Genomic DNA, 24,523 nt, shown 5'->3' with positions numbered 1-24,523 from the left:
AAGACTCTAACTGCCAATGATTTAAATTCAAACAGAACTTTCAATAGGGCGCCACAGTGCTGAGGTAAAAAAAAAATTGCTAAAATTTTTGAATTTGTCGTTAAAACTGGACTTAAAGCAGTTAAAATTAGAAACTGAATTCTCGGTATTATTGTTAACTGTAAATGTTTTAACAATTTGCTTCGAATTTACGATGCTACTGGTTCACCCTAATTCACGAGTACCCTCAATAAAACTATCGATATGTTTAACATCGATAGTAGTTTCGATATACTATTAATTGTGGCGGGTACTTTTGAAATACAAGCCTAGATTTGTAAATACAAATAGGCAGAAAGTAATATAAATTTAAATCTTAACAAACTGGCATAAATGACAATGCAGAGATTATTTCCATCAAAATAGAATAACAACTTGATGTAATTTTAGCTTGGACTTTTATACAACTACATTGATCTCTTAAGAACTTTTAAAAACATTTCCTAATTTAATTTCCAGCAAGGTTTAGGTTTTACTGTCTGTCTAGTAGCTTAATTGCTTTATAAATTTATTCTCAGGTCTTAAAACAGTTGACTACGCACTAATCGCAGCTAATTATAAACTCATAATTATTACAAATTTTGAAAACTATGTCATTACCATTTGACGGAACCCCCCCCTACTCCTCTTATCTTTTTCTTTATTGCTACAGCATACAAATCAAAGACAGACAAAACGCTTTAATACATTTTTTTGTTTCTTTTTTTTTCATTCTTTATTTTGATTTAATAAATGTGATTATTTTTCTTTCTGATCATCATCGTTCGTCCGCCTCATTGGTCAATACCGATGTCGAGGGGAGCAGAAGACAAGATGTCGAGATGCATCCTCGCGGGCCAAACGGAAATGCCGCGCATTGGGATTGGGGCAAGCATTTTTCCAGCTGCTGTTGTGGTGTCCAGAGTTCAAGTTGGTATATAGTGCTTGATGTTGCTGCTGACTGGCTGACTGACTCGTTCTGCTTTGCTTTAATCGTTGCATTGTCATCTTGCCTCCGCTTCAGCAGTTTGTGGCTTCTACTCCAAGTATTTCGTTTGTAAAGTGCTGTGGCATTGTTGTTGCTGTTATTTGTGGGAATAAGTACATACACACACACACACACCACACACACAACAAAAGAAGAAGAAAACTATTTTCAAATTGGAAAGGTTTTGCACTTCGCCAACGCCGCCGACATCGTCATCGTCATCTTGGTCGTCGTCGTCTCTCTCTCTTTCTCTTGCTCTTTGTTTCGCCTCTTCTCGTTAGTTAGTTTGTTATTTTAACTATTATATCAATTAGTTTCAGCCTTTGACGGTTTCGAGAAATGGAAGGAAATGACGATGGCAACAACAACAACAAAAAGTAACTCTGGATCCGTCGTCGTCGTTGCATTTCAGTGCTTTTTGCTGCTTTCTCGCTTTGGGGTTAGCCAGAGCTCTATATACTCCATATATATATTTGTATACGTACGTATGTATATTTAAAATAGAGCAGCATTTCATTTAAAAAATATGTAAATAAGCCCAAAACAAATGTTGTTGCTGCGTTTGGCATTCCAAATAAGCGTGAAAACAATAACAAAACTACTACTAGAAAATAGGGTTGAAAAGGTGCCTGCTGTTGCTGCTTCTGTTCCGGCTTCAGAAACAAACTCGAAATTAACATTAATGAGTGGAGGAGAAATTTGTTTTGTTTTAAATGCAAAGTCATTTTATGAACAGCAATAGCAGGTTTATTCCCAACTCGTTTGCGGGGGCGAAGGGTCAGTCAGTGAGTGTAAAGGGGGTGCAATGACCCTAACAACTGATCTCCAAAACTGCAGTCTGTCTCCTCTCTACCCTAAAGTTTGTATTTTAACCACTTGTCAGCTGCTTTGATGGTAAGGGGAAGTCTAGAGGATTTGGCTATATCCACTCAACCATAAACATAAACTTCAACTCTTCTTTATACCTGTTATTGAGCCACATAACGAAAATAATGTCTCACAGACAATATCTCAGCTCTGAACAACTTTTTTCTCAGTTTGTTTAGATATTAGATGTTTTATAAATGGTTTCTAATATAAACATATATTTGATTTCATCTCATATTATGCCCCAACTCAAAATGAATGCGTTTCACTATTAGTTTAAAGTGTTTCTTCACATTTCATGAAGCCTACATACATATATTGAATTTCCACTTGAAATCAAATGGTTTCGGGTATACAAGAGCTCTGTTTTTCAAGTTATGTAACACTTGGATCCTTTGTCAAGAGAAAAACCAATAAAACCTTGTTTGGATATATGATCTAAATGTACTATGATATGGATTCTCATTAAAATTAATAATTTTGCCTAACGTTTTTATGCACATAATGTTTTTAAAAGATGCATTTAGCTCTAACAATTCTCTAGCTATTCTCTAAACCATTTTGGAATCATTTGAAGAACATCATTATTATTATTATTACTAAGAAAGCTGACAATCTAAATTTCTAACCAACTATACAATAAATAACAACAAATGATTTTCTTTGATTAACTTTGCAAAGGTTTTTGACAATTAAATATTTAACTACGAATAATCACAAAGGTATAACATAAATTGGCAAAGAGCATTATAATCCTATATAGCTGGTCAGATCAGTTTTATCTGAAAAATACAAAATATAGAGTTTGATATTAGTCTGGATTAGGAAATATGTTTGTAGTCTTCTTATCTACTCTACAATTCGTCCCAGTACCATCTCAAACAAAGGTTTCCTTAGAAAGGGTTTTGTTGTAACTTTAGTCGCAAGAGAAATGACTAAAACTCATAGTTTTGCTACTGTCATCATCAACTCGCCTAAGGTCAAGCGCACCCACTCACCTACTTAAAAAGTGACTTGACAACAACAATGTCAATTGGAAAAATAAGAGAAAAACCCGTTAAAATTTTCAAACATGGCCACTTACCACGACGACCCGCAGGCGCTAAGCCGCCGCCAGCCACAACAACCCCATGGATTTTCTCACGCTTTCCGCGCACAACCAACAGCAACAACAACTAATGCTGGCCCAAACCCAAATCCACATTAACTGCAGTGACGTTTGTCAACCGTATATACATTAAGATACAGATACAGATATATGTATGTACATATATATACTTATTGTATGTATGAACATTTGCTTGTCTAGGGGCGCTTGTTTCGATTTTCAATCGCGTGTCGCACGCCCATAAATTGGTGGGCAGGAGGCGACTGTCAAAGTCGAGAGTCACAGCAGCGCAGAGTTGCAGATAAAAGCGCACAAATCAGCGGTAAGCAGCAGCAGCAGCAGCAAAGCTGCAACAGCAACATGCGGGCAACAACACATTCGTGGTAAGCGGGGCAAGAGTCGGTGGTGGGGTGGGTTGCAACTACGCCTGCGTAAAGGCCATTGACTTGGTTTTGTTTTTATTTTTTGCGGGCTCATTTGTTGTTATTGTTGTTGTTCTTGCTGAAAGAGAACTGCGGGGCGTGTGGCACTGAATCATGTGGGTCACGGGTCAATCAGGCGGCAATCGGTTTTTCTCTATGAACAAAACGAAAAAAAAACATCTATAATTAATGCGTCTGCTAATTGTGGCAAGCCCCAAAAACTGCATTCTCTCCCCATTCTCTCTCACTCTCTCTCTGTGTGTTAGCACTTACGTTGTGACTCACATTAACTGCATTATAGTTTGCCCTCTCCGCTGCGCTCTTGTTGTGCTGACCCAACTTAATAGACGAGCATGAAATCTAGTCACGAACTTAATCATGAACAAACCGTGCACTAGATCCATGTTCGCCGACAAAATAGAGTCAAGAGACGCTGCCACATAGAAAGGACTCCATCCATCCATCCATCCACACACACACACACACACACACACACACACTCACTCACATCTCATCCACATCCAGCTCAATCCTACAATGATTATTGCCAGTGCACGATTTTTTCTGTGGCATTTTCTTGTGATTGGTGATTTTCGGTTCGGTTTGGTTTGCTTTTGGTTTTGCATGTCATGTCATTGCTCCATCGTTTGCCCCTTCCCTTCTCCCCCTCTCTTTCTCTTTCTCTCTCACCCGCTCTCTTTCTCTGTATTCCCATCATCCCAATGGCCCGGCAACAATTTCAATTGGGGCCTTCGTTTGATCGGTTTTCATAGCTCAATTGGCGGCGACTTGTGGTTTTTTTTTTCTGCTTTTTTTGAGTGAATCAAAAGCTTGAAGCTTCGAATTAAGGTTTATTATTTTTTGTCGTTGGTCTTTTTTTTCCTTTTTGCTGATTTATACAATAATAATATACAATGCGTCCCCCCCACCCGCCTTTATTTGCCCCCCTTTCTGACTCTCTGTCTTCTTTCAAAAGCCGACTACAATAACAACAACAACAAAAAAACGTCGTCGCCTGATTGTTTAAGAATAATGGCGACGGACGGCATCTCGTTGCAGTTTATATTTCTGCTGATCTCGGCTTCAAAAAGTTCGGTAAAAATAATAAACTATAAACTCGCCATTTTCTACGAATTTTTCTTTTTTGTATATTTGTCAAAACTTAGAAAAAACAAAGAACATGAGGGGAAAAAATATGTATATAGAAAATTCTCAAAAATAATAGTCGACCAATGTAGTACCCTGCTAGAATAGTCATTAAGAATCTCACTATTATTTTGAATAGATTTTTCTAGTAAAAACTAACCCCTAGTTCCCTAATAACGATCTATGTCAAGATTTGACAGATTGACTTGTATCAAAGAGATTGAGAAAGTGTCGCACATCAAATATACCTTCTTCTGGTAAACACACAGGGTAATACGGTTTCTTCTTAGAATTTCAGCAATTTGTTCCGGTAGAAAAACTTAAGGCGGAACCCTTAGAGTTCCATCCCATGGCAGAAATGTTGTTGAACCTTTTGTCTTGGTTTTTTCCAAGCATAGTTTTTGAACTGTATCATGGTGTATGAAAAGGCAACGGCCAACGTTTCGACAATTAATTTGAGACTTAATTTGTTTTTCGTTTTGTTTTTTTGGGTTCAAAATGATACACATTAGCATTAATGTTAATTTAGTGCGGTGTAATCAAGTCACCTAAAGCCTAGAGAGCAAGATCTATTTCTATCTTGTGTTATTCCACATTTACTTCTTTTCTTCTCTCTCCTCTCTCCAGGTGCTACATCGTTCTATTTGGCTGACGTTGCGTGCGTGTTTTGTTGGTTGACTAATTACCTTTAGAGAGTATGAGAGAGAGAGAGCGCGGGAGAGTGAGATACAGAGAGGCTTAAAAACAGGTGGTTGATTTCCGTTAGAGTTTTTAAGAAACAAATGCAAAACTAAACTTCCTTTAGATGACACGTGTTTCTTTTTTTATTTTCGATGATTGAACTACCGTTATTAATGAGTGTGGATCTAGTCACAAATACTAAATATTTAATGTGAAACACTGGACCCTCACTCACTAAAAACAGTAGTAGTTGTTCTAGTCGTAGTAGTAGTAGTAGTATCCGCCTCAATTTAATTTCATTTATTTCTATTTGTCCGTTTTAATTTCCATTGTTAAATGCGATAGTGCGAAATAGTTGAAACAACAAAACAATGCCGTACGAGGAGCGACCCATTTTGCTTTACAAAATGTTCTTGATAAGCGGGTAAAGGCGACTGGTTCTGAGTGCCGCTGCTGCTTTCTTCTTATCAGTAGCAGCACAAGTAACAAAAAGAAATGTTCGTCGATTCAAAAAAAAAAAAAAACGACGAAAAAGAAGAGAATATATAATATATTGTGACAGTTAAGCTTAACATAATTGCTCGCCAACCTCGCAAAGCCTACTCGCAGATCTCCTTGTCGCTAGCAGACTCCAATTGGAAAATACAAAATTGCGAAAAGCTGTGTGGCAACGCCAGCAAAAGAACCGCTTATTGGCAAGCGGTTTTTTTTCTATAGGTTTTTTCGCGTGCTTTCACATACTTATACACAAACACCATCACATACATACCACCACTACAAGCTCAATTAATGCTACACACGCGCACAGAACTAAGAGAACGAGAGCAGGCAAATGAGTGGAGTGAACAACGACGATCACTCGCTCTCTCAAGTGTAGTGGTTGTTGCTTTTGTGTTCTGCTGAAGCTGAAGAAGTATGGCGAATTGTACACACATACAACATATACACACAGAAATTTATATACATACATACGTATGTACAATTTATATAGACAGGCAAACGCAAACGCAAACGCACTTAACTGAACTTTTCCACGTATTGCTGCCTGTTGTCAATTTTATTTTCACTAAATTGTTATTGAAATTAAATCATTTCTAATTAGCAGATAATCGGCACGAAAGAGCAAGAGAGAGTGCGCAAACGTTGCATGCATCCGCACTACTCATTTTATCGGTAAAGCGTCGTCACAAATACATACACACTTTGAGGAGAGTGGCTTTTATATTAATTTAATATTTCTTTTTTCAATGTTTCATTTTGTTATTTTTCTTGCTGCGTTTGCTTTAATTTACAGTCGTCGTCGGCAAGGGCAATTAACGCAACAAGCTTGCTTTTCTCTATCTCTTATTTTTCGGCAGTGTACAGTTATTTTGTAAAATTCTTTACACATATACACACAAACACATGCACACACACAACCGGGCAATTACCGAAGCGTCGCGACGCTGTGGCAGACAACAATTCAATTCAATTCTTTTTTTCCGTATTACTATATTATTTATTTTTTTCCTATAGTGTATTTGTTTATAACTTTCTGCCGAGCATCTCTTTTTTTTATTTTTTGTAACGTTCATGTTGGCAGGAATAACGTTCGGCGACGGCGCAGAAAAAACAAAACTCAAAAACGCCGCTCTCTCGCATTTTATATTCTCACCATGCGCAACGCGATCGAACTGTTGCGAACATCGAGCCAATGGGTCCAACATCGAGCAAAAGAGTATCACATATTTAGTATTCACCATGAGATCAAAACTCACCAGAAAATAACAAGCCTCTCTCTCGCTCTTGGTCTCTCAGCCGAAGTCCGCTGCTTGATCCAGGGCTGTCCACGCGTTTCTTTTCAAATCTGTCCATTTAATAAATCTCGAATTACTAATAACAATTTGATAATATTTTTTTTTTAAATTATTTAATGTTTCTTGAGTTGATTAGATGGAATAAAAATAAAATTTTTGTTTTATTATTTTAGTTAAAAATATTTTAAATAGAAAATCGTCTTGAGTTGGCAGCTCCAACGTGGTGGTAATTGAACTCAGCCGCTGTAGAAAAGGTTCACATACACACACACACACGCGCGATTATTGCTGAGCGTGAATTTCTGTGTGTATGCGAGCTAATGCCTGTGAGTGTGTGTGTATGTGTGCAAATGATACAAAGAAGAATTATATCAAAAGCGGAGAAAAATAATGATGACGCAGTGAAAAAAAAAATTATATTAAAATAATTACAACGGCGCGTTCAACTTGGTCGTGTTTGAGTTTTTCTTTAACTATTGGTTGGCAGGGTGGGTTTTCTTATGGAATTGTAGTGAAATGCTTGGGAAAGGTTTTTCTATACAAAAATTGTTGTATATAGGAATGTACAAGCATGAACACATACAAACATTTGTAAATAATGTACAGCATTAAGGGTATTCACATTTTATGTATGGCCAATTTTCAGAAAGATGGCAAAAAACAAACGGGAATAAACTTAGGGCGATTTCTGTCTGAAGGGTTGTCTTGTCTGCTGCTGCTGCTGCTGCTGCTGTTGTTGTCTTTCTTCCTCACTCCACCCCACACCTTCAGAAACATTTAGGGCCAGGCAAATGAACTCACTTGCGCAGCTGTTGCTTCAACGAACTCCAAGACCAGGTCCAAGTCAGTCAGTAGTAGTAATCTTCTTCGTCTTCGTCACAACACCGCTCGCTCCCTCACCCCCTTTCCACTCGTCAATGGCTCTCCCCTACTTCTCATTATACAAAAAAAAATTGCCCAGCGGGTAGAATTTTATTTCATTTATTTAAGTTTTTTCCGTCTTTGTCGTCAAGGTGACACACATTCGTGCGTGGATGGTGAATGAAATTTTGTGCAGAAATGACAAAATTGTATTTAAATACTATTTTCATCGAATTTTCCATTTCCTGTAATTGGTATTCGCAAAAAAAAAAAAAAAAAGAAAAAAAGACCCCCAAAAAATGTATCTGTGACGTGTGTGCGCAAAGAGCTCATTTTAAATATTCGAGTTCGTGGGCGTTTTTTTTATTCATTCCTTGGGGATTCCATTCATTGTGAAATTCTACCACAATTTGCCCAACTGAATGATTTTAAAAATAGGGAATACGTTGTAATGTTTTATTTGTAGGTAATCATTTGATTAAATATTGAAAGACCCAAGACCCAGTTAGCTAGGTCAACAAGATGTTAACTTTGATATTTGCTTAAACAATTTTTGAAGAGCTATGTTTTTCAACTTTCCAGTAAATTTTTCCAAATACGCACCTCTGTAGGTAGCGCGAAATTTACTCTATATATGTATGTATCTAAGTTTTAAATTTGGCCCAAGAATGTATCTCTTTAGAGATTTTATTCTCGTCATCTTATCTACTTTTACATTTTTCAGTCCTAAATTTTTGAATTAAGCTCGTTATTTTAGTTTGAGCATTATAAAAAGACTTATCTCATCAACAGTCTCTTATTTTTTTCCTAAGACATTTGATTTAAAAGGTGTAAGTTTTGATTTATCGAAGTTTGACTGTATTCAATGAACAATTGTATCTTTCACTTGAATTATAAAATTATTCTACTTCCTAACTAAAAGTTGGAGATAGTATAAGTAATTCACCTTTCTCAACTGCCAAAATAAAAAATAATCAGTTGAGGTTCTTCCCCCATAAACCTTATCCAAGATCATCTTTATCACTGAACTTGTATGTTGGTCTAATATTTTTTGCTAAGACATCTGCTTGTTGGCCCAATTAAACGCTCAATTCTTCCCACAGTCTTTGGCCCCCACATCGCCTAACCCAATTCAATGCGCTGTAACTTTTGAGCAGATTAAAAGATACTAACACACACACACATATATATATATATATGTATATATTGCCTGGAATACACTACTTGTCATTGCGCAAAATTTCAAGGTGTGTACATACACACACACACACACACACATGGAGGCTCTGACCCAAGTAATCTCAACCCCATTGCGACGGACTCGTATCTTTTTTTTGGCATTGCCCAATTGCCAGAAGCAGACCGGGGCTGGCCAGGCCAGGCCAGGCCAGTCCGCATCCAAATCCAACATAACATACATGTCCAATGTGGACGTGGTCGTAGATGTGGATGTGGGGACGACGTGGACGTGGACGTGGATGTGGACATCCACTCACATTAAATTACATACACTCCTTTTGTTTGCAATATATTTAAATTGCTTGGCTTGGGCCTGTCTAAACAGTCCAAAAACAGAAAAAGAAAGATCGGCCTATCCAATGGCTCAAAACAAATGGCAAAGTTCAAATGAGGTTAACAGCATTTCATGCCACCTTCCACTGGAGTTGAAGCTAAAGCTGCTCGAGGATGGATGGAGTATGGAGGATGCCAGGCCACCAAAATGGATATAAAAACTGCAAAATAAAAACAAACAAACAAACCAACAAGTCCAACCATCCAACCAACCAAACAACAAACGCAGCCAAAAAGCCATCTTAAACGACAGACAGGCAAAAGGAAGCATGACCATAGGTAACGATAGCACCAACTTCCAACTGCAGCTCCAATAAAAAGACATGAGCGCAAATCTGAAGCCATAGCTTCATATATATACATATATATATGTATAAAAAAAACCTTTCTAACGATCGTTTACCTCTCGCAAAATGTAACAAAGGAGTCGGATACAAAAAAAAAAGTTGCTTAGCCTGGTTAGAGGATGGGACTATAGCAACAGCAGCAGCGAATGGATAATGGAGACGTGTGGTGGAACAAACGGCGGAGGTAAATGGAGGCTGGCCTGGGCCAAGCCTAGGCCAAGCGCCCACTTCCTACTTGTTGCCAACTCTGCTGAGATTTGGATTTCGACTGCTGCTGAGCCTCAGCGTCGTCGCATTAGGACTGATCTTTTCGTCTAACTTGGCCATCCAGTGGTCCCCTTTGCATACGCCACTGCGGACCGTAATAAAAAAAAAAAAAAAAAAAAAAAAAACAAAACATAACTGCTGCGGCGGTGGCGGGGGGAGGTTGAAAAACACAAAAAAGAAAAGAGTAATAACCAGTTTTGTCTCCCAAAAAAGCCAAACAAATGAAGTCAAGTCGAGGAAGAAAAAAAAAGAACGTACCTCATGTTTACGAGTGGAACCAGCAGCAGTAGAACCAAGCCGAAAGATCCAAGAAGGCATTGATATTGTATGGCAAGGGGAGGGATGGTAGGTGAAGGCGGAGGGGGGCAACCAGGTCGGGTCGGGCGCTCTTCAGCCTTAACTTTTAACGTTAACGGCCATCATCAGATAGAGCCAAGCAGTAAGGCAGGCAGGCAAAGAGCCAAAAGAGACCAGTACAGTTGTTGGTACCATCATCATCAGCCGACTGTTTGCTCCGTCGGTGTCGTTGTTGTAGGAGTTTTTGGGCTCCACAGAAGTTCAGTTACACGCTCATTACATAGATACTACCACAAACCAAGAGAGAGAGAGAGAGAGAGAGAGAGAGCGAGTGAGGGAGGGAGCAAGGGAGAACATCCAACAGATACATTATATGTGGCTCAGCTCTGGCTATAGATACATACAATTTATGTATTGCAGATACATAGATAGAAGAAGCTGGGGGCCTAGAGCGCGCTGACTTGCTGACTCGCTGGATTGCTGTTAGCCTGGACTTGGTTTCTGCTCTTTTTGCCTTTCTAAACTTCGGGCCTTGTGCTTGTGCCGATGTTTATCGCGGCAAAGTAGAAAAAAAAAGCCACAAACTCCCACAAACAAAAAACAAAACCGAACCATTTCTTTTGCCTAGCTGCTGTTGCTGCCATTGACGATCATCATGATGATCATGATGATGATGCTCCTCCTAACAGAGAGATCTTTCTTCTCATGCATAAATTGCAAACGAAAGCATCATTAGCTTTGAGATTTTTATGTATTGTGGAATTGTTCAGGATACAAAGCAAACTGAGTGACTGAAGTGTATATATGTATCTGTTCAACTCCCGCTTCAACTCCGATTCCGATTGCGATTCCTGACTCTGACCGTGTAATTGTGAAAACAATTTAGACAAATTTTCCAGTTCAATTGCGCTTTTAATTTAAATTGCATTTTCACTCTGCAAATCAATTGTCAGTTGGTTTGGTAGAAAGAAAGAAAATTGCCTCTACATGATATGAAAATGGCTTGGCAAAGTGCTTGGGCTCTGACAGAAATTGTTGGCCAAAATGATCAATCGATCGTTGCCTAATTAATGCTGCCGCCAATTAAGATGCCATTTTGTTGATCACAAAAGGTTACAAAAAGTGATAAATGTTTCATAGATTTTTCTACCCGCATCCGATCTAGAGATCTTGTTTATTTGCTATTTTTTCCAATGAGGTTACATCTTCGATGGGGCAAACATTTCATTGAGACGACTAAGAGTCCACTTATTGTATACTTATTGACCACTTGAGAGAAGGCCTTTCACCGAAGTGCCAAACTTGAACCTTTGTGCCTTTAAAATAAAATTTTGGTACATTAAAGAACTAAGTACAACAAATCGCCTGCTGCTAAAAATTTCACTGTTTATTTTTTATGCTCGAGCTGAAATTAAAAGACTATAAACAATCGTGAGAATGGCACTTGAACATGTTCAAAACTATAATGGGCCTAAAACGAAAATGGAAGAAGACGACGAAGACACACAACAAGCCAACAAGTCAGAGTCAGAAGAAACGAACGAGCCAGGCTAAATGAACAGACAGTCAATCAACTTTTAGCAAAATAAAGTATGTAAGACCTCTCAACGACTTTGTCATACCATGCACTTAGTATGAAATATAACTATTTAATTTTATCATTATATTTATTTATTTATTAAGTACCAATCGCCGATTTTTCTACTTATATGCTTATAACTTGGCTATTTTTTATCCGATTTATATGAAATCTATTGCACCGATAGATATTGACATTGAATATTCATGTAGTAAATTTCAATAGGATACTTCAGAGATTTAACAGAAAAAGCTGCTAATTTCAATTCCCTGATCTACAATTTTTATACTATATCGAATCGGGATTGCTTCCTTTTACCTAACACAGAAATTTTGGCGAGTTTAATGTATCATTTGACTATGTCTATGGATGCAGGGTATAAAAAGCAACAACATGCTTGTACATTGAGGTTTAAGGAGGATGACGATGACTGTGACGTTACGTTGGAACATTGAATGATAAGGGGGGAAATTGTGGTGGAACGGGGAGGGATAGTGGTGATCTTCCATCAAAGAAATAAGCGCGCGCGATCCCCGATATCGAGAGACAGAGAGCGAAAGAGATGATTTAAACGGAGCGTCAAAAGAAAACTATTACAAAATGATCAGAAATGAACAGAAAATCAAATCAGTGTGTGCGCAAAACGAACCTGATCTGAGCCTTGGCCAAATGGATTGATGGTCAGATGGGTTGATGGTGATGCCGATGCCGATGCCGTTGCCATTCCCGATCGTATCGGATTGGGTTTGGTTTTGGTTCGAGGAGTCTTCAGACTCGATTACAATAATTACCATCGGCTACGCGCGCTCGCTCTTTTCCAGCAAAGTAGAGTCCAAACTATTACGTGCATATACAATTTTTTATAAGAAATTGAAGTCAAGAAGCAGAATTAAAACAAAACTCATCAACAGATACAAACACGTACAAACACAAACACACACACACACTCATACCCTCGTAGATTCAACATGGCATGAGTCAATCGTGAGGGGATCTATGTATGTATGTACATCTTTCAATGCTTCAACTCTAAGTTCATCTATGAATCACAGTGGCGGTTTAACGTTGTTAAAGGTTTACAAACATATGTGTAGATAAATATATATGTATTTTTTGAATTTTAATTTATTGATATAAGATTTTTCTAAAGAAAGAGTTTATTATTTTCTTTTTTTTTGTTAATCTATTCCCAAGTTTTGACCAATTTTTATAGATATAAAACCTCAGTGGGTTTTAATTTATCGATCTAATACATATTTAAACATTTCGGAAAGTATGCAAATAAAATTTAAGATAAATTTTTAAAAAATCCACAAAATCCTCATTACATTTAATATAAACTTAAAATTATTAAAATAAAGTAAAAAATAAAGTTTGAAACTTCAAATAAAAATAAACTGGCTCCAATTTAAGCTCAGATTGGAACTCACAAGATTCTAAATAACAGGTTATGTGGAATTCAAAATTGTTTGATTTAACTCCTACGGTAATTAATACAAAAAAATGCAATATTTTATTCAAATCACCGATCAATTTTTGAAATCCGCTCCTGTTGTATTTCTATCTTAGTATGTATATAAGCGTATCTGCGTGTGTGTTTGTGTGCTAGTGTCTGTGTGTGTATCTGGGGTCCATTTGGCAAAGCGAATCGGGCAAAACGAGAAATTGAAAAACAGACAGTTACAACGTCACAATGAAGCTGGGCTTGGGCTTAAGCTTTAGCTCAGTTTACAGAATCGACGGCAAACCGCATGCCTACACACACACTCAAACATACCACACTCATACAGTTGCCTGATCGTGATGTTGTTGTACATACATGTGTATATACAGATACATAAATAGGCAAGCATAGCTGTTTTTTTTCTCTTTTCGCAAGATACATAACAGCCTAGAACCGCAGAGAGAGAGAGATAAAGTGAGAGAACAAGAACCTGAAAGCTAAGTTTCAGTGGTTGTTGTTGTTGCCTTTTCTCTCATGCGATTTTTTTTTGCTTAGAGAAAGGCAAAGACGCAATGACAGCGCATCAACAGTAGCATCAGTATTTAGATGTACATAACAAACTATTAAAATAAAATGTGATCTCGTTTTATGATAATGAAAAATACATGCAACAACAAAACAGCTTGCTCTATGCATACATACATACAAACATACACACGCATATGCATCTGTGTGTGATTGTGTGAGGAAAATTTATTGATATTCATTGTTTATTTGTATGCAGCAAACTCTCTTGCCGCAGCATCTTGGGATGCTGCTGGCGTACTGTAATCACAATTGTTGGTTTGTTTCTTCAGCAACAACAACAACAGCAGTAGGTAAAGAGTTAACAACTTGAAAAGTCGACTGGCATATACCCTGCCTTTAAAAGACGAAAAGAGCATAATCGATTCCTACATACTACATAAAAGGAAAGGTTAAACAATAACATAACTTTAACAACATACTCTAACAAATATTCGTACATGGCATAAGTTTAATATACTCATCTTACATTATCCATGCAGGGTATCAAAAGGCTGCACAACAAGTCGCTCTGCGTGTGCCTTCACTTCTAGCCACACATAGATACATACATACATACATGTTGGATGCCCACACACATACACACACACACACACACTCATCGAACCTATAGCAACTGGCTTTTGGTCTATAATTCTTGTTTCTGGTTTCTCCTCAAGCCATCCAAGATAAGGACCATGGCTGTGGGACATGGGCACAGCATCGTCTCCGTCTCTTCGAATGGACCTGGACAACAGGAAACTGCAGCATCAGCACTAGCAACATGGCGCTTTGTCTCCCAAAGGAAGCGGGGACCAGTAATATTTACATTTATTGCAAAATTATGCATATTTTTTTTTTTGCTTTAGTCGAGAGAGTGCATGAGCAATTTTTATTTTATTCGCAAAATGGGCATGGGAATGTGCATCTATTTCTTATCGAACAAGCTCTAACTTTGTTGTTTTTTGGCCCAAAAAATTGAGCAATCAACGGTTGAAATACAAGAAAAGAAAAAACAAAACAACAACGTCATTTATTAATGTAATTTGAATAAAATTTATGACGTGAACTCATTTCTATGAGGCTATGCTGCCTAATGCCTGTGGTTTTTCCAAGCCTCCAGTGAAAATGGGCTGGAAAGTTTGTGCGGTTGCTTGGCCCGATGCCTTTTTCTTCTTTTATGAAAATTTCACGCTAGTCGAAAAGAATTATTAATTGCGCAGCAGCAACAACAACAATAACAACAACAACGAACCAAAATTCAAAAGTGGGAATTATGCATCGTTGCGCAGAAGCAGAACGCAGTTAGATCTCTCTCTCTCTCTCTTTCTCTCTCGCTCACTCTGTATGTGTAAGCGCGTGTAAAAATATGGTAAACATGATAATACGTAATAACAAAAAAAAGGGAAATATAAAAATCAGGTACAAATTTTCACCAAAAAAAAAAAAAAAACATCAGAGTTTACATCGCTGCAGTTAAGAGGGGGAGGTAGCTTTGACGATTCGTGGTCACACAGTGTGAAGAATGGGGATAGGAAACATTGTATGCACCGTTGTTTGGTGGGCTGTTACACATTTTTGTTGTTGTTGTTATTGTTGAAAGATTTTTGTTGCTAGATAACAAATGAAAGTGCCTTGGTACTATTGAAATTGTTGGGCTCTAGGTCTCAGAGAGGGAGGGGTATGGGCCAAATGGATGGTAGGGTCGAAAAGAAAGCCGAATTAAGAAAATGAAGGAGGTACAATTGCTAAACAACAAAAGAAACAAAAGTCGTTTTTGAACATTTATGCTTATTTTCTTTCTAGGTTGGGTTTCCCATTTACATATGGTTTTTTTTTTCTGAAGAAAGATGGAAGATAAGAATTATTCGTCAGTACTATTAATGTGGCCTGGCAACTCCTTTAACTTGTCATTTAACAACACTGGTTTTGATTGATAGAGAAGTTGGCTTTTTTATTCCTGAAAACTTTTTACACATAGCGATGACTAGTAAGTTTCTTAAATTCGCATCTAAACTGTTGCCGAATTTTGCGACCAACAAGAACTTGCTTGGAGCAAATGCAGGACGACGTGGGCGTGGACATGGAAAGCTGATGGCCTTAGGCGGTGTCGTTACTGGCGGCATTGGACTGCTGCTGTATGCTTTGGAATCCAGTGTGGATGCTTCTAGTGATTGTGTGCATCCGCCAAAGCACAAATGGACCGACTCAGGTTTGCTCTCGGCCTTGGACAAGGAAGGCGTTCGTCGTGGCTATCAAGTGTACAAGGAGGTCTGCTCCTCTTGCCATTCATTGCAGTACATTGCTTACCGTAATTTGGTCAACGTTTGCATGACGGAATCGGAGGCCAAGGCAGAGGCTGAACAGATTACTGTCAGGGATGGACCTAATGATGATGGCGAATATTTTGATCGACCAGGAAAGCTAAGCGATTACTTGCCAGCACCCTATGAGAATGAGGAAGCTGCTCGCTCGGCCAACAATGGGGCCTATCCGCCGGATCTTAGCTATATTGTTTCGGCTCGTAAGGGTGGCGAAAATTATATCTTTTCCCTTTTAACCGGCTACTGTGAGCCACCGGCTGGTTTTGTGCTACAAGATGGACAGTACTATAATCCGTATTTCTCGGGTGGAGCCATTTCTATGAGTCAGATTATTAGCAACGAGTCGGTTACCTATGCGGATCCCGAAATTGCTGCTTCAGCTTCACAGATTGCCAAAGACGTTTGCACATTCCTCAAATGGACATCGGAGCCAGAGTCAGATGAACGCAAAAAACTGCTGATCAAGTTGGTCCTTATGTCAACTTTCCTAATCGGAATCTCCTATTACATCAAGCGTTTCAAGTGGTCTTCCCTAAAGTCACGCAAGATATTCTTTGTACCAGCCAAAGGAAATGAAACGTCCGAAGGTAACTCCAATGGGAATGGAAACTGTGGTGACCATTAGAAATCAACAAGCCAAGACTATTGTGAATAAATATATTTACACTAAATGTTTTTGAAATTTTAATTGTTAAAAGCATATTTATGGCGCTTCTAGTGTAACTATGCAAATAAAGTCTTACTTTTATTTTGAACCAAGCGCCAAACGTAATGTAAATGCATAATGTAATATGGATACGAAATCAAATAACGTAAGCATATAAAAACAGCTGAGTGTCTACTCATTTTGAGAAAATTGAGCTAAACGCACGAACATGTTCGAGTTCTTGAGTAATGTTGTGTTTTGTTCGATAATAATTTGCCGAAAAATTTCCAAAACAGTTTTTCTTTATTATTTATGATTTAACCAAGCAAAAATAGGCCTGATAACAATTCAAATGTACATAATGCCACATCCCTCAAAAAAGTTCATGGAATGCTTGCAATATGCGGCACACAAACATCGGGACCAACGCCGGAAGGTGAGAATCCAAATTGATAGTTAAGTTACACAAATGATTTCTTTTTATCCTTATGCAGGATCCACAAGAAAGTCCTTATGTCAATCATGTGATAAATGTCAGCACGATACTGGCTGTGGAGGCGGGCATAGAGGATGAAAACGTTCTAATGGCCGCTTTGTTGCATGACGTCGTCGAGGATACGGATGCCTCGTTTGCAGATGTCGAGGAACTCTTCGGTGGCGATATATGCTCCTTGGTTCGCGAGGTAACCGACGACAAGACACTGGAGAAGCAACAAAGAAAACGTTTACAGATTGCAAATGCTGCCAAAACAAGCAGTCGGGCCAAACTCATTAAACTAGCAGATAAATTGGACAATCTAAGGGATTTGCAGATTAACACGCCTCGTGGTTGGACAGAGGTAAGTAATCTCGTCACAGCATAGAGATCAGTGAGATCAGTTCTAAATGTTATTTCACTTAGGAGCGTCGTGTCCAATACTTTGTGTGGGCCAAGCAGGTGGTGGATCAACTCCGTGCCACTAATAGCATCCTGGAAGAAGAGCTAGACAAGATCTTCAAAGAGCAAGGCTTACTTTGAAACCAAAAAAGAAGTATAAACTTTTCCAAAAATAAATGAACATTTTAGTTTTTATTGTTTTTATAAAATGCCAGCATGAGATTAGCCAACTGTTGAGTCTCCGCCAGAGTAATGGCATTGTAAAGGGAAGCGCGTATTCCGCCCACAGAACGATGTCCCTTCAGCTGTATCATGCCATCGGCCTCGGCCTTGGCCAGAAACTCCTTCTCAAGAGCATCATTGCCGGCGGCACTGCCAATACGGAATGGAACATTCATTCGCGAGCGTACATTCGTATCCAGTGGACAGTAGTAGAAGCCATCGGATTTATCAATTGTTTCATAGATCAACTTGGACTTGGCCTTGGCAAGTTCAGCCATGCCGGCAACACCACCATTGCTTTTGATCCACTTGAAGACCAGTCCCATTACATAGATACTGCAAGAAGATTCCGACGTAAGATGGATCTCACATTATCATTTCCAGGACATGACTTACCCAAAAGTTGGCGGCGTATTAAGCAGAGAATTGTTCTTGTCCATCAGTTCAAAGTTAAGAATGGATGGGGTGCTCTTCAAATGTTTGCCAATCAAATCATCCCGCACAATGATGACTGTTACGCCGGCTGGCCCAATATTCTTCTGGGCACCGGCAAAGATCACACCGAATTTGCTGATATCAATGGGACGGGATAGGAAATTTGAGGACATATCACAGACCAGCGGCACATTGGATGCCACCTCGGGTACAAAGTCAAATTCAACGCCTTCGACTGTCTCATTGTCACAGTAGTAGACATACGAAGCCTTTGGATCCAATTGCCAGGTGCTCTGCCTGGGCACCGATGTATACTTGGCTGCCTTGGGCAGGACTGCATTGACCTTGCCATACTGAGCCGCCTCTTTGGCTGCCTTCGATGACCAGGAGCCAGTAATGACGTAATCCGCTGTACCCGTAATGCCAATAAGATTCAGAGCAACTGCAGCAAATTGTCCAGTGCCACCGCCCTGCATTAACAATATTTTATAATTACTGGGCACATTCAACAGTTCCCGCAAATCGGCTAAGGCTGCATCCTGAACTTTGGCATAATTTGAAGAACGATGGGACATCTCCATAACCGAAATGCCGCTGCCATTGCAATTAAGCAGATTTGTTTGCACCTCCTTCAGCACCTGGATGAACAAAAAAAAACGGAAAGCGGTTAGAACCGGCTAAGAGTCAGCCTGTCTGACCAATCCCACTGACCTCTTCGGGCAATTTGGCGGGTCCGGCTGCAAAATTGATAACCATGTTGAGGCGTTGCGAACGAAATTCTAACTGAACCTATTGAAAGCAAACACCACACGATGTCGACGCCAACGCCAAAGTTGACGCCTGCTGCTGATAAACAACGCAACAAGTCAGAGACAGACGAAAAGCGTAAAATAAAAACAAAACGCGTGCGGCAAAACAGACTGAGACTGAGGCTGAGGCTTGGACAACGAACTTCTTCAAAATGTCAGAGGCGTTGCCGTGCATTGCCTGCAATTTAGAGGGCTCCTCCCGCACTTGGACTACGCCCCTGGAACGGATGAGGCTCGACAATAACAGCAGCGTCAAAGCGGCGAATTCAATTCAAAAACAAGTTGTGCAAAACGTCAACGGCGACTGCACTGCAGCTGCAGTCCCGCTTCCCCCTTGTTGTTGTTGTTGTTGGTTGCCATGCACTTATTTTCTTCGTGTTTTGCTGGAAAGACAAAAACAAGTGCACCGCAAGCGGGTAAACAAGCTTCGACTCAATTACATTCATCTACAGTGGTCACTCCACAATGAATGACCAAATGACAAACAAACAAATGTATATATATTTAAGATAACCTGTATTATTCTGTATATATGTATTAATTGTTGAAATCTGTGTTGTCTTTATCTGCGTTGTTTCTTATGCTAATTTATATTATATGTACATCTAAAATGTTTAGTTTTTGATTAACATTAATCAGTGCTTTGAGTGAGTTTGGCTTAGAAAGACCAAAATTTTTAAATTTGCAACATTGTTTTTACTAACGTTTTAATTTAGTTATTATTTGTTTGTGGAGATAGATTTGTGGACTACATTAAGGTAATGTAAACTGCAACTATACTTTTTAGACGAAGAGGTTATCACATATGTAAATGACATAAATTTACCAACTTTGTAACAATTTAAACCTCTAAGATCGACTCATGGCCAAGGAAATTGCCAATTTTAATGATTTAATAAAATATTTATTATGATAAGAGCTCCAGGCACTCCAAAGTGTTATGCGGTAAACAATTCGTTCCTTTTGAAGCAAAATATTCGATTATAATGTTAAAACAATCAACTTGTTTACCAACATTTAAACAAGTTCTGTAGATAATTTAGCCTAAAAAATCACTTATAAGAACTTACAGAGTGATAATAAAAAAGAAATTAACAAAATATTAGATAAAATGTAAAGAAAACCCCATAAATAATATGAACATATATAGCAAAATATGAGGGATACTTTAAATTTGTTAACTTATGAGCATTTGGTTGATTAACCAGCTTGTGTTATAGCCACAATCTATGGTATTTTATATGTGTATTTATTGAACTAGTTGATACCAGTTCATATCTAACGAGTACCTACATATATGTGCATATTTCTTATCCGCCGCCGTTGATTAGATCGCATTGGCACAGGAAATGTGAACTTCCTAGGCCTTAAAGTGGTAAACTAGGTTTTTTTTTTTGTGCTTTATTTTGGGGTAGGCAATTCTCCTTCTTTTTTTTTTTGCTTTTTTGTTTTTGGTTTTGGCATGTTTGGCCGTCTGGCATTTTGGCCGTGCTGTGTCCATTGGTCTAATTACTCGATTTTGAAGCGATACAGCCGGCATGAAAGGTGCTTAAAGTTTCCAATTTACTTGTATCGGGCCCCAAAACGAATTTCCAATGAGAAGCTGAGCAACGTGTCTGGAAATATAAATGTGCCGGATACTTTTCCTATGTAGGCTTCTGGGTGGTTGGGCGGCGGGTGGCTCTGTAAGTGGTTAAGGTGTTCGACAAGGCAGATTACATCAAACAAGAGAGAGGCAGAGAGTGACAGAAAGTGTGTAGGGATGTGTGTGTGTGTGTGTGGGTGGGTGAGTTGTTGTGGATGCCTGGTCATTCATAAACGTTAAGCCGAAAAGTCAATATTTTTTGCCCTTCAACGTTTTTGAAGGAGTCGTCTTACCGTGGTGCATTAACCGTGTTTCCAAATTGATTTTATAATTTATTTGAGTTTTCTATAATTTATTTTTTCAGTTTTTATGTACACTTTTGTACTTATAAATACGTTATTTAAGCTTAGTTCTTGTTTACTGCGGTGAATCCGCTTGCAGTTTGTTGACAATATCGCTCCAGAATGTTCCATATTCCTTCAAAACAGTTCCACTGCAAACATGAAATGAGGAAATTTTAATAAAATATTACACAAGATTACACAAAATGATTTAATGCAAGCAGATGTTATAAATTGCCATCAATTGATGATTCGACAGGTTTCAGTGTTTCCATGCCTAATGACCCACTAACTGATGAAATTTTTTAAGCTAAATTGAAATGATTTTGATGCGTTCAAAAATAAGGACTTAATTCTTAATGTTAATATACTAAATTATCATGATTTTTCACCATGTTGCTGACAACTAAAATGTCGCTGGCCATATATGTTGCTGACATATACACTCTAGCTGGCCATAAATGTTGCTGGCATGCTGGACACTCCACGCAACAAAGTTGCTTTCCTAATGTTTAATAATGAATATAGCTTCGCCACAAATCATTCCATTTTATGTGATTAGGTGAACAGATATTGGTCATAGACATTGGTTTGGAAATTTCTTGAAATTCAAAACGATTCGTTAAGCTTTTGAAATAAACTTGTGTAGCGTTTTTCTTACCTAATTGGATTACCAACTAGTTTTTCAAATAACTATAAGGCTAGTTCTCAATATTTTTTAATTATCTAATTAAAAATGAATGGACTACTTGTGGACTTACTTCTTTTGGTAAAGAAAGTTGGTTAGTAAAATTTATCTTATCTCATCATTAACATCTTCATCTTATCATTAACATTCTAAGGACTCGGTTATGTAGATTCCTTTCAATTACTTGATCATCAAATATAATAAAATCGTTTTTAGGTTTGATTTTAAACAAAAATCCAATTTGTATATCCATTCCTTAATGTTCATTTCTTTTCAATCTTTGAAAATGCCAACAACTTTCAACAATTTGTTAAAACAAAACTTTAATTACTTCAAATTTAATAAAATTTATTGATTTTTTGTTGTTGTCTACGCTTCTTTTATTGTGCATAAGCTGTTGGCACTTTCGCTTACTATAAATATACCTATTTATTATCTTTTCACTGGCATGGGCCGCTTTTGCCCCCTTCCCCCTTCCTTGGGGTTAGGCCCTTGGTTAAACTTTTGGTGTTAATGATAAATGATCAAGCTGTCATGAAGCGCGCCGGCTTTGTAGCATAGTGTAGATTGAATCGCATGTTTGTAAAAAAAAAAAAACAAAAAACGTTGTCGCGAAGGCTTACATATAAAAACATCAACAACTTTTTGCCGCTGTCATTACACAGCGTCTTTTTTGGGATGCCTTTTTGCCATAGATACAACAACAACAACAATAGCACACACAGATAGGCACACAGACACACATAAGAAACTCTTTTTACAAATAAATCAATTATATAATGCCTTTCAGTGTGATTATCCGGCAAGTTTGCTGACAATTATGCGCACATTTGTTATGTGGGTCAACGTGGCGTATGATTAATGAATTCCCTTCACGACACTCTGATGATAATGATAATACTGATGATGATGATGATGATGATGATGGTGATGATTATGGTGGCAGATGACTGTTGACTCTACTACTACTACTTTATTGTCAAATCATCATTTTGGCCAAGAGCTTATGCCCCGATGTCTTTAACTTACGTAAAATAGACATTGCCGCGTTTATTTTGCGGCGCCTTCCATATCAGTTTGGCTCCCAGCTTATCCCGATTATCCGAATGCGTTATGGCCGAGCATTCTGGTATGGTTTTTGTATTCTCACTTTGCTCCCACTCACCAATCCATTCATTCGAATTGGCATCGCGAGCCTGCAGAAAGAAACCCCTAAAGACCGTATTCGTTTGACCGTGTGGATAGATGACCACCGAGATTTGCTGCCCCGGATGATAGGACTGAGCAGTGGCCACCACTTCAAATGGATTAGTATGTGCAGGCTGTGAGCGAGCCTGGCCATGATTTGGCTGATTGGCGCGCTGTTTTACACACGTATCGGCTGGTGCCCCATCCGGAAAGGCCCAAACACAGATGTTGCCATAGAATGCCAGTGGCAGCATTAGACAAAATACTGACAAATATCGATTCCTCATTTTGATGTAGATGTTCGAAGTTGCTGATGCACACACGCGCGCGTTCTCTGCCAATCTAACGGTTAAACTTAACACGCGGCCGCCATCGTTGGCCGTTTTTAAAGCCTCTCAAAGCTGCTCCACTGCGGCAGCGACTGCAGCTGCTGCTGCTGCTGCTGTTGGCCATAGACCATAGACATGGGAATGCGTGTGGCGTAGGGGTATGTGACTCTTGGATGAGGAGAGGAAGAGGCTTACTGGCAAGGGGGGTTTTTGTGTTTGGGTGTGCTTTGTCGGTTGGCTAACCAGTTTTTAATGATTGAGAAAAAAAGAAACAAATCCAAAAGCTCTGAGCGGCAGTTCCTTTTGGCTGCAGCTCTTCCAAAACTAGGTCATACATTAGCCTGCGTTTCATGGACTCTCTCGCTCCCCTCCCTCTGTTCCTCTTCCTATTCCTCGCGTGCGGTTTCGGGCTCTAGCTCTAGCTCTAAGTGCTCGATTGCGAAATTCTATGCTTCTAATCGTTGTTTTGGTTTTCGCTTTTGCTGCTGTTTGCATTGCGCCTTTTCTGTGAATTTTTGTTTTTTTCTGCGCGTTTTAATGTTTTAATTGACAGGCAAGGCAGACAGACTGCCGTTGGCGTTGATTTCATTTGAGTTTTTGTCTATAAACACACTTACCAATGGTGGACTATTGATTCTTCCATAAAGAATGTCAGGTAAAAGTTAATATATAATATAAGCAAGAGTTTCATTCTTAAAATAATCTTACATAGCTCCTTCTTGGAGTTTTTAAAACCTCTGATTGAGAGAAAAAGCAGAATGTTTTCAACTTTAAGCTAAACTTTATTAAAGTAGACTTCATTTTGTCTCTCTGATTGAAATGGATATTCCATCGATTTATCTTATACATTTTGTTTTTCTGTTAGAGTATTGGCAAAACGTTTTTAATGAAATTGAAATTGTCAACTTTTGCGTTTCCCCTCTGCATTTTGAATGTCGTTTTGCTGCGTTTCCCCATGCACATTTCCCAGTTATTGCAATAAGTCAAGCTTGGATTTCCTTTCAGGGCAGCCAACGCCAAAAATCGCCCACAAAACGCAACGCAACGAGACTAACATAAGAATTTTGTTTCTTATTTACTTAAAGTTTTAATTAATTTTTGTGTTTGGCAAGCAGCAGCAGC

At 38.6% G+C, this 24,523-nt stretch overlaps 4 protein-coding genes and 1 long non-coding RNA gene across 5 annotated transcripts; 2 read left to right on the top strand and 3 right to left on the bottom strand.

Annotated features, from left to right (window-relative positions):
* Nucleotides 1-1,548: 1,548 nt before the first annotated feature.
* On the bottom strand, nt 1,549-6,875 carry LOC124459698. Its single transcript, XR_006953737.1, has 3 exons — nt 6,661-6,875; nt 2,958-3,557; nt 1,549-2,655 (listed from the first exon to the last, which is right to left on the bottom strand). It is a non-coding gene; the product is annotated as an uncharacterized LOC124459698 (long non-coding RNA).
* An 8,998-nt stretch (nt 6,876-15,873) lies between these two features.
* On the top strand, nt 15,874-17,040 carry LOC6649602 (cytochrome c1, heme protein, mitochondrial). Its single transcript, XM_002072076.3, has one exon. The coding sequence runs from the start codon at nt 15,941-15,943 to the stop codon at nt 16,904-16,906; it is 966 nt and encodes a 321-aa protein (XP_002072112.3). The 5' UTR covers nt 15,874-15,940; the 3' UTR covers nt 16,907-17,040.
* Nucleotides 17,041-17,168: 128 nt separating this feature from the next.
* LOC6649601 (guanosine-3',5'-bis(diphosphate) 3'-pyrophosphohydrolase MESH1) lies at nt 17,169-17,988 on the top strand. Its single transcript, XM_002072075.4, has 3 exons — nt 17,169-17,363; nt 17,422-17,766; nt 17,829-17,988. The coding sequence occupies exons 1-3, from the start codon at nt 17,280-17,282 to the stop codon at nt 17,943-17,945; spliced, it is 546 nt and encodes a 181-aa protein (XP_002072111.2). The 5' UTR covers nt 17,169-17,279; the 3' UTR covers nt 17,946-17,988.
* LOC6649600 (probable phosphoserine aminotransferase) lies at nt 17,978-19,231 on the bottom strand. The gene is made up of 3 exons (XM_002072074.4): nt 19,173-19,231; nt 18,423-19,099; nt 17,978-18,362 (listed from the first exon to the last, which is right to left on the bottom strand). Exons 1-3 carry the CDS (start codon nt 19,215-19,217, stop codon nt 17,990-17,992), a joined length of 1,095 nt encoding a protein of 364 aa, XP_002072110.1. The 5' UTR covers nt 19,218-19,231; the 3' UTR covers nt 17,978-17,989.
* Nucleotides 19,232-21,266: 2,035 nt separating this feature from the next.
* LOC6649599 (putative defense protein 3) lies at nt 21,267-23,538 on the bottom strand. Its single transcript, XM_047011777.1, has 3 exons — nt 23,483-23,538; nt 22,914-23,414; nt 21,267-21,348 (listed from the first exon to the last, which is right to left on the bottom strand). Exons 1-3 carry the CDS (start codon nt 23,536-23,538, stop codon nt 21,273-21,275), a joined length of 633 nt encoding a protein of 210 aa, XP_046867733.1. The 3' UTR covers nt 21,267-21,272.
* Between the last annotated feature and the right edge of the window lie 985 nt (nt 23,539-24,523).

This window comes from Drosophila willistoni, chromosome 3R (assembly GCF_018902025.1).
Source record: "Drosophila willistoni isolate 14030-0811.24 chromosome 3R, UCI_dwil_1.1, whole genome shotgun sequence".
Classification (NCBI taxonomy): domain Eukaryota; kingdom Metazoa; phylum Arthropoda; class Insecta; order Diptera; family Drosophilidae; genus Drosophila; species Drosophila willistoni.
The sequence above is the reverse complement of the archived record's forward strand: the minus strand, read 5'-3'. Positions and strand labels throughout refer to the sequence as shown.